Source organism: Rhyacophila brunnea, unplaced genomic scaffold (assembly GCF_057557595.1).
Source record: "Rhyacophila brunnea isolate RB1 unplaced genomic scaffold, BYU_Rbru_1.0 scaffold_2, whole genome shotgun sequence".
Classification (NCBI taxonomy): Eukaryota; Metazoa; Arthropoda; class Insecta; order Trichoptera; family Rhyacophilidae; genus Rhyacophila; species Rhyacophila brunnea.
Window position 1 is genome coordinate 46,398,539 of NW_028232859.1, and position 10,707 is coordinate 46,409,245.

Below are 10,707 nucleotides of genomic sequence, written 5' to 3' on the forward strand. Positions count from 1 at the left end.
TGATTTTCTATTATTCTAATATTAGAAGAATATTTCATTAGAATCTGATATTTAATGAAATTATCTAGCTTTTCTAATTAGAAAAATATTCAATACAATGCTATTACGAATGGATTATAATAATTATTATGATACATAGTCCATTAAGATGCTCATCGTGGTAAGGTAAAGCATACAAAGTTAACAACTTGAAAATGTAAATTACCATTTCTACTTTAAGCGTAGCATAATACATGAGAAAGATAAATATTATTTAATCTGGCTGTTGGTTCTTTTAAATCCCTCTTCAATAGGTTAAATATGTCACATTTTTAACTCCCCCTCGATTGGTTGAAAATAATAAATTTCAGTAATATTCTCACAGAATATTTTATTATCAGAAAATAACTGTTTATTTGTCGCTTTTGTGATGAGAGATTTTCTACAACACCCCCCCCCCCCCTTCATCGCAGATTACTATTATTATTATTATATCAGACCCATTCTCCTTCCTTCAGACGTGACATCATAAATGGACGACTGCTAAAAGCAAAACAAAATAGATTAACTGTCAATATTTTTCAGGTAAACAGTGTCTGCAGCCCAGTAATGATGATCTCAGTGCCCACGCGGAGTGCATGTCAAAAAGAAAAACAAAGAAGATGGATCAAAGCGCAAAAAAGATGTGGCTCATCATAGCGGGTTGCCTCGGAGGCTTTCTGCTCTGCCTCATACTCGCATTTATATATCTTCACCGAAGAAATGTGAAGCAAACGAGAAAAATCAAAAAAACTCCGCCATTTAAAGAAGAGACTGGAAATGGAGCGAATTTACTTAGTGATGTTGCTTAGAAAAACAATCACAAGAAGTGAACGACTATGGCCGTTGTTATTTTAGCAATTTAAAACTGAAATAGTGTTAAGCAATCCAAAATTAAAACAGTTATAACATAGTTAACTTGCAGTCGCTTCTTAAATATACAGTGGCGACAGATCTACATACTGTGAATTTTAATTTCCTTGTCAACAAAACTATCTATTATAAGTAACAAATTCATGCTGTGACTATAGTTTACCGACATGACTTAGCCATTCCGGTCATCAAAGACTTATTTATGTGATACTATTAAGTTTCTCTGAAACATAATGATAATTTTTGGCAGTATAAGACGGCAAAACCCAGATTTTAAGTACAAAAACAATCGAAATTGTGGTGGTATAGAAAAATAAAATAAATAAAATTTATTATCTATTAAAAAATCATATAAATTCATTTGGTACATATTTTTGGCTAGTTGATATAAAATACTCTTTCAATATTACAAATTAATTTGAAGGTTTCGTCTTGTAAGCCATAAATGCAAAATTTTACTAAATGGCGATGTACAAAAAAAATCAATTTGGTAAAATAAAAGATCGCCCACCAATCGGGATGTGTAACTTTGATAGTGCTCAAGACTGAAGACGTATCTATAAGTAGAAATGCATATGTGCATTTGCATTAAATTGAATGTGTTAAAATTAATTGAATTTTGAATATTTCAGACATAAATTGCAGGAAATAAAAATGTAAACCCGAGTATTAAATGAACAATAATTGAAAAGAACTGCAGAAACTAGATACAAGTAGCGGAAAACGCAAAACGGGCACGTAAAATCTGGGTTCCACTGTACTTCCAAAGCCGTCTCATTGTATTCTACCAAAGACGTAAAATATCATGCCAAATATTCTTATACTTTTTTAAATGTTATTTTTTTACATAAAATATGTTAAGTAATGTAATTTTTTATTGTAAAATTCGTTGGGATTAATAATTGATATGCTGAAACGAATACAAGTGCACCGGTGACCAAGTTGAGAAAATGAGACATATCAAAGTTATATAATATTAAGTAGTGTTTGTAATTCAACACAAACGTTTTCAATACTTTGTAAATCATGCCTCGTTATCTAGTGATTCTTTATTACAATTCCTAGATAAAATATTGAGATTTCTTCGTCTATCAATGTAGGTACTTTGTTTGAAAGAGGACAAGTCAAGTCAAAACATTTGAATTACATTTGGTTGTTATTGAAATAATAGCAACATTTTATACCTACACTGTATCCATTATACTACAATTTTGAGAATAAAATGCTTATCTTGTCATAGAGAGCAGTTGCATGTTTAATTTCTCTTTCACGCATAAATAGATATGTGGTGATGTGTAAAGTTATAATAACTCATTTTTTAATTATAGGTCACTTGTACTGGTTTAATCATCAGAACTTTTTCATACTATAATCAGTCCATAGGGTTGAAATTTATGAGCAAACAAATTTTCTAAATTAATTGTTGATATTAAATAGATTTTTTATTATTCTAATATTAGAAAAATATTTCATTAGAATCTGATATTTAATGAAATTGTCTATCTTTTCTAATAAGAAAAATATTCAATACAATGCTACTACAAATGGACAATAATTATTATGATATATAGTCCATTAAGATGCTCATCGTGGTAAGGTAAAGCATACAAAGTTAATAACTTGAAAAGGTATATAACCATTTCTACTCCTAAGTGTAGCATATTACATGAGCAAGATAACAAATGAAGATATTTGTACGAGTAATGATTGTTAGCCATCATTCACCCAACCGATTGAGTCCTTGCATTGGATCGAATACACTTGAAAAAAACTCCCTACATGCGTTTTTTGACAGCCGCAGGATTCAACGATCGGATGGGAAATGATATTGTGAGGTCGTACTTTGCCAATAAATTGACAAAGAGAATTATTTACTATCGACACACTATTGAAACACTATAAGCGCTTGTAACAATTATAAAGAACATATAATTTATTTATATTTCAACATACCTACTCGTATTGTAACTAAAGGCAAAAACATATTATCATCATGTCACATGAGATCATAATATATTATGCTAAAATCATTACAGCATTTATCAATAATGTATAGATATATTGTGTCTTGCTATTTATAGCTCTCATGCAAACGACTAAATCAAAGATACGTGAGATCACACAACACGAAAATGTATAAATTTGCAGAAAATAAAAAAAATGTTCTACCGCACCTCAGGTATTTGCGAATTCCGATGGTAGTAGTAGTTATCGATTATCTTCGAATGCATCGGTGACCTGTTCCCAATAAATGAAGATATTCGATTGCATATTTCATGCAAATTACTCCCATTTATTTCAATATGCAACGATCATCATTTTCTAGAAAAATTTACAATATTGTATTTATAGTATGAGCAACAACTAATATTACCATTGAAGTTTACAGTCCCCACCTGATTATAGCGCCTTAGGTTGGTGGTACGGCATAATACGTGTGAAGTAATTTCAGTGCGGTTCTGATAAATACCAAGTAAAATGGCATTGTACACTTACCGTGAGCTCCATGTGACGTGATAGTAATGCTTCTAGCATAGCTAATATACGTAATGTTTCTAGCTTTATCTCTCTCTCCAACCATATCCGATCCTAATAAGAACATATGGGCCTCCACAGGGTGGACGTTTGTGTTAACAGAATTTGTTTTTACGAGAACTTCTTGCAATGTTATATTTTTAAGTGACAATATGGTTATTGATGATGTTTGTATCATTGTACATAAATTATAATATTTTAAAATTGTTATCTCAATAATAAATGCTAATATTTTAATGATCCAAAAAAAACATAAATAAATATACAATCTATGTTAAAATGTTAAAAGTGCACATACTGATAAAAATATTGTTATCATGCAAAATGACAGGTGGTTTTCTTAAAAAATACAAAAGAATATGAATCAATCTTGTTAATAACCTAATGATTAATTTTTGAAGAAGTTTAATGCCGTATCCATACTCTCAGTGAGACTTCCCTCATACTATTTGGTACACAAGGGGATCCAATCGCGCCTACTTTACTCTTTCGCGCGGTCTCGCACGGGTAGTCTCGCCGAGAGTGTGGCTACGGCATAATATATTAAGTGGAGAAAGTGAGTGAGTATTTTAAAGAAAGAGGTGGTGGCGAATGATAAGAATGAAATAAAGATATTCAGCCATTTTGATGTGACATGGCCCGATTAAGGGGCAATTGCTTATTATAATAATATGTGTGTATTGAATGTGCCATATAACAATGTGATTTTTATGAAATGTGGACATGATTCAGTTTAATAATATTTATTTAAGAAATAAAAAAGAGTACTAACTAGTTCTAGTAAATTGATTGTCATACATAATAATATGCATCTTGTTACCATTGTAATAATACATGACTTGTATATATATTTTTGATAAAATAATATTTTTATTATGTATGTGATGTGTTAGTGGTTAGAAATTCAGCAATGAATTAAGTTTCTATTTATTTCAAATACAGTTTAAACCAAAGATGTCTCATATAGGTTTAAACTTTTTTTAATAATTGAAAGTCTCAAGTAATTATTGCTTAGGTTTTCACAGTTATTTTTTAGCATATTTGGTGTTTGGGTTTTCACTGTGTGTTCTTCCTTCTTTTTTTAACATCAAGGGAAGAAGGAGGGAAAACACACAGCGACAACCCAAAAACCAAATATGATAAGAGAATATTAATATATTCATAATTTGAAAACACTTCAGAAACATTACTATTCGAACCCACATCCCTCCGGTAATAAAATATGCTACATTCTCAAATCATTTGAATTATTCTTTAAATTAAAAAAAAAAATTATATCAACAACAATAATCTAGACAAGTCTTTCTCAAAGTGGGCGATAACGCCCCCTTGTGGGCGCTGGAGGCTTTCAGGGGGGCAGTAGAAGGCTCAAAGAAAATTAGGGGGCGTTAAGGAAATCTAGAGGGGCGATGGCAGACAAATTCTATCTATAAAAATCCGACGGAATCTAGACATGACACCACTTGAGATGCGATTTACTACTCGAATGCTTGGAGTCCCGTATAGACAGTTAAATTAGAGAGAATTGTGGCTGTTTTTAAGTGAATTCGAGCCTGATATTAACAAACTCGTCCGAAATGCATCATATTCATCCTTCACATTAGATAAGTTGTAAATTCAAAGTCTTCTTTTAATGATAATAAAAATACTTCTAAATATGACTAAGTATGATTTTTATTTCCTCTCATTGAAACATTCTTTGATCTCAGAAATAGGATATGGGTCACACCCTATCTATCCTATCCATTTAATAATGCATGTTTAGAAATTATATTTGCAATAACTGTTTTTAAGATACGCAATAGATGGTTATGTAAAAAGTTAAGTTAAAAAATATGGGGGCACTAGATTTTTTTTAAATCTCAAAGTGGGCGGTGGTCGAAATAAGTTTGAGAACTTATGATCTAGACACTTAACCTAAGCTCCCTCCACTGTGGTGCCCTGTCACAGTCAAACACAAAGCACTGGGGACGGTAATGTGGCGCGTCTAGACACGTGCAACCTTACCATACAAAATAAATTTCATATGCAATTTTTACCTTAAAAACTAATCAGCAGATTGTTGGACAATACGTTCAAAATAAGAATTCAAAATATAATACATTAAAATATTATTTTCGATTTTAGAAATTCGTTTTATTACGAATTGCAAATTATGTTACTGTATTGTGTTTACATGTTTGCATCTGTGAATTTTGAACTACTGGAAGTAAATGGCATTCCAAAGTAACGGAGAGAGAAGTGAATCATAAAAAATAGAATCAAAAATGTCAATACTCCTATGAATAGGTTTGTGTTTTGAAATATTTGACGTGTTGTTCTTATTATTTCACAGTGTTAACTCCATGTGGTAAAATTGTGAGAGTAGATGATTAAAATTTGATTAAAGTACAAATATTAGGTAGATTCAAAACTTATATAATTTTAATCGAAATATGCTGGTTTTTATCAAAATATTGTCAGTATTTGGCGTATTTATTTGTTTTCTTTTGTACTCATTTCTTTGTTATATAATAATGCTAGATAATCAACTAAAATTACTTAATTCAATATTTATCATTTTAATTACTCGCCTCAAAAATACACAAAACATTACCATAACTCACCTTGTCCATAAAAAACATTTCCAAAATGCATCAAGTCCATAAAACTGTGTCAAAAGTCATCTTATCTTGCCCATGACAAATCTTTAAATATTTCAAAAACTGTGTATGATATTTTAGAAAATGATGTGTTTTTCGCAAGCATATATTTATTTCAATTTGATTAAAAAAAGAGAAATTTATTTTTATCATGTAGAGGTTCCATACACGTTTTTCCTGAATATCTCTAAACCAGTGGTGGCCACCAAACGTGGCATTGGATGATTACAAGTGGCGCATTGCATCTTTTGCTCATCTTAGTTGATAGTACTAGCCATCTCAATGATCTAAATTTAAAACTACAAGGCAAGAATTAATTATTTCCTAGGTTAGTAAATAAAACCAGTTCATTTAAAATGAAATTAAAACTGTTCATCTCTCAGTTAGAAAATGAGGATTTGAGTCAATTTCCCCACTTGAAAGAGCAGAATGAATGTACTGCGGATAATACCAATTTGAACAAATATTTTGAAAAAATCAAGATATTGCAAGGGTCACTTGAAAGTCGTTTTCATGATTTTGCTTAACGGCCCACGTGCTCGTCGTAGGTCAAAATTGAGTTTTTATCGTATTTTCAAACCATGATCCTGGACACTCCTTAAACGTTGTAGATAATCTATTTAAATAATTTTGAAGCCTTATTATCCTTTATAGTTATTTTAAACATTTGATGACTGCATAAAGTATTTTTGTTACATAAAATAGTATTCTTTTAAACCTCTCGCTCTAATGTTTTAGAATATAGTCATATTTCGGTACATAACTGTGCAGTGGTGTTAAGATTTTTTAAATTTATTAATTTTTAAACGCATTTATAAAACCATTAGTATAAATTATTACGATATAATTTTTGTAAAATATTCACGATAAAAAATTATATTGATAATCTCTGTGATCCCAAATTTGACAAGAATTAGGCATTTTATTAATAAAAAAATCGGCAAGATTAACACATTTGAAGATGATTCTAAAGATACTTATTATAAGCTATGTCTTTGACCATTCAAGTGTGATAAACATTTTATGAATAATGATTGCTTTATAATAATTATTGACCTAAGAATAAGGTAGTGTTTTTTTGAAATACGCCATTTCTTTTGTCATTCCCCAGTGGTTAAGCTACAACATACGGCCGTAGCCATAAATTGACAAACTATAATTGAAGTAGGGAGTAAAATGATATTGACGCGCGTGTTTGAACATGTACCGTTTAAAAAAAAATAAAAAAAAAATCGGTTAGGTACATGTTCAAACACGCGCGTTAACATAATTTTACTCCCTACTTTAATTATAGTTTGTCAATTTATGGCTACGGCCGTATGTTGTAGCTTAACCCCTGGGGAATGCCAAAAGAAATGGCGTATTTTAAAAAAACTCTACCTCATTCTTAGGTCAATAATTATTATAAAGCAATCATTATTCATAAGATGTTTATCACACTTGAATGGTCAAAAACATAGCTTATAATAAGTATCTTTAGAATCATCTTCAAATCTGTTAATCTTGCCGATTTTTTAAATAATAAAATGCCTAATTCTTGTCAAATTTGGGATCACAGAGATTATCAATATAATTTTTTATCGTGAATATTTTACAAAAATTATCTCGTAATAAATTATACTAATGGTTTTATAAATGCGTTTAAAAATTAATAAATGTAAAAAATCTTAACACCACTGCACAGTTATGTACCGAAATATGACTATATTCTAAAACATTAGAGCGAGAGGTTTAAAAGAATACTATTTTATGTAACAAAAATACTTTATGCAGTCATCAAATGTTTAAAATAACTATAAAGGATAATAAGGCTTCAAAATTATATAAATAGATTATCTACAACGCTTAAGGAGTGTCCAGGATCATGGTTTGAAAATACAATAAAAACTCAATTTTGACCTTCGACGAGCATGTCCCCCCTTAAGAAGAAAACTGCATGCTCGCATTTATAAACCCATTTTCACTTAGTGAACAAAATGTAATGCAGATGCCTAGTAACATACAAAATGGAACTGATTGATTTAAAAACAAATTCATTATTGAAAATTAAATTTTATGAGCTTTTTGAGATGCAGATGTGAACAAGCATTTTCATCCATGAAATTGATTAAAAGCAAAACAAGGTCGCGAATAACTGATTCAAATTTGAAGAATTCTTGGCTGCTCTCGGTAACAAACCAAACATTGAAAGACTAGCGAAATCCAAACGCTCAAAAGCTCTCAGTGCTCCATCCCGCTCAGAGCTCTCTCTCTCTCTCTCATCACATCCAACAACTGTGGTCCAGAGTTATCTTCACCAAACGAGACTCTCCGGCAGCTGTAGCACCATCAGCGGGGTCCACGACACCAATCACCCTGTCGTCCAAGAGATCATTCCTGACTATTGTAGATTGGTGCTCCAATAAATGTGTGTTTTTTGAACTGGTATAAATTAATTAATTTAATTGCGTGATTGAGTTATTCCTTTTTCTCCCTTAAGCGAAGCAGATCCTCCCCTATCCCTATTTTCCAACCACCCCAACCGTGAACATAAGAAGGTAGAAAAGGTGCTTGAGTGGCATGGCGCATCTGAACTTGTCTGTGAAAAAAATTGGCGCATGGTATGCCAAAGGTTGGACACCCCTGCTCTAAACCAAACAAAATGGACTAAGTGAACTTTGAAAATGGCGACTCATATATAAGAATCTCTTTAAAATATTAATATTTTTTAGAAAATATAATATCTAAATATGTACATATTATATTATGACATACATAAGCCTTTAAAAATAGGTAAAGGTAAGATACGGTAGAGATACTGATGTTTACAAATACCTAGTAGTTGAACTAAATATACTGAGATATACATGAACTAATATAAAGTAAATTTATATTATGAAGTGATCACTGTTTCAACAAATTATATTTCTTCATTATTGTAGAAGCTACTCTTTAGTAGATAAACATAAAAAAATAGGCACATGCAATTATTATTCCATCATGAAATATTCGCCACTAGGGCTGAGGTTACTAATAATAAGACAAAAAATTACTTATACCATTCATGTTGATTAATACATTTGTTTCCATTTTCAATACCGAATATATCCGTATTATCTGATTTTTAAAACTGGTATTTCGGTATTGACAAATACTGAAATACCGGTATTGCAATCACTAACTGCTATCTGGCATGTCTTGGGAGCTACAAGGATTTAGTTATAAGTTTAGAAAATTAGTCTTAGTGTCGTTCTGAAGATGGGTTTATATTCCGAAACACCTGTCAATATAAATAACTCAATTATTATAGAATTAACAAAAAACTTTGTTTTAAAACCATTAAAATAAACTTAATAGAAATTTATAGCGCGGGGTCTCTGAATACTTTCTCGCTCGCACATCGGACGTCACCTACAGTCGGCGCGGGCGCCCCCACCACAGCGCGTTCCCACTATCGGGCATTCCCCACCGAAGCGCACCGGCCTTATCAGCTGGACAGCGAGGAAGGGGTCGCCTAGTTGGCAATATAAGGCGATACACGGCCTTGAACAAATCAGTTAACCTTGGGCCAGCTTGGCCCTGACTCAGCTTAGCATAGTAGTCTTGCTTGGTCTGAAAATGGTATACACGGCTTCCCGTAACCCTATCAGACCACAGTGAGCTATTCTTGCAAAACCCAGCTCAACACAGTAGTCTTGCTTACTCTGAAAACGGTATACACGGCTTCCCGTAACCCTATCAGAGTACAGTGAGCTATTGTGGTGAACCAGGCACGAGCTCAGGTTTCGCCATAGTTACACCTTCAACAACACAACGAACCCCTACGAATTTATTAAGGAAGTACCTACTTTCACCCTTATAAATTATGTTTTATTTCTATGTTCTGTTAATACCAAAGCATGTAATTATAATGTGAAATTAATCACAAACAAGAAATTAATCAGAAATTATATTAAAACATCCCATGTTCATTTACAATATACAGTAAGTCCTCGACTTACGCGAATTCGACTTACGTGAATTCGTACATACGCGATTTTTAAATGTTTTTTGTTTCTCTGTGCTTGTATTTACATAGAATATTATGTTATATATGGATCATGTAAAAAAATAGTAGTAATGCAATCTACGATAATTACCAAGAAAAGAGGAATATTAATAGAAGAAATGGAAATATTGGTTATATGGATGGAAGATAATATGCAACAACAACAAATTCCAATAAGCCTTGTACGCATACAGGATAAAGCCTCGAGTCGTTTTGAAGACATAAAGTGTAATAATTACAAGATAAAAAGAACTTTTTATATACAACGTTTTTAAATTTTCTGTTGAATTATTATGCTCAAACTTGTACTTGATATGAAGTAAATAAAAAACAAACAAACACACTGTGATGACTAGATTTGTCCAACGATTGTCTCTTCTTTGAGCTATGTGTCCAGCCCATCTCCATTTAAGGCTTTTAATAAACTCTATTACATCGCAAACCCTTGTCTGCTTCCTTATCCACTCATTCCTCTTTTTGTCCTTGCGCGTTATGCCCAGCATGCACCTCTCTATACCACGTTGTGCTACTCTAAGTTTCTGGATCTCTCTTTTACTTTGGGTCCATGTTTCACACGCATATGTGAATGCACGTATATATTAATAATTTAGT

General features: G+C 31.7%; 1 protein-coding gene across 2 annotated transcripts in view; it reads left to right on the plus strand.

The window, feature by feature from the left end:
* LOC147072405 (tsukushi-like) overlaps positions 1-1,200 on the plus strand; it is a 35,018-nt gene extending 33,818 nt beyond the window's left edge. For both annotated transcript variants that reach the window (XM_085947730.1, XM_085947731.1), the window contains exon 4: positions 565-1,200. In XM_085947730.1, coding sequence (XP_085803856.1) covers positions 565-830 — 266 coding nt within the window. In that variant the 3' untranslated portion in view covers positions 831-1,200. The remainder of the gene's footprint in view (positions 1-564) is intronic.
* Positions 1,201-10,707: the final 9,507 nt, after the last annotated feature.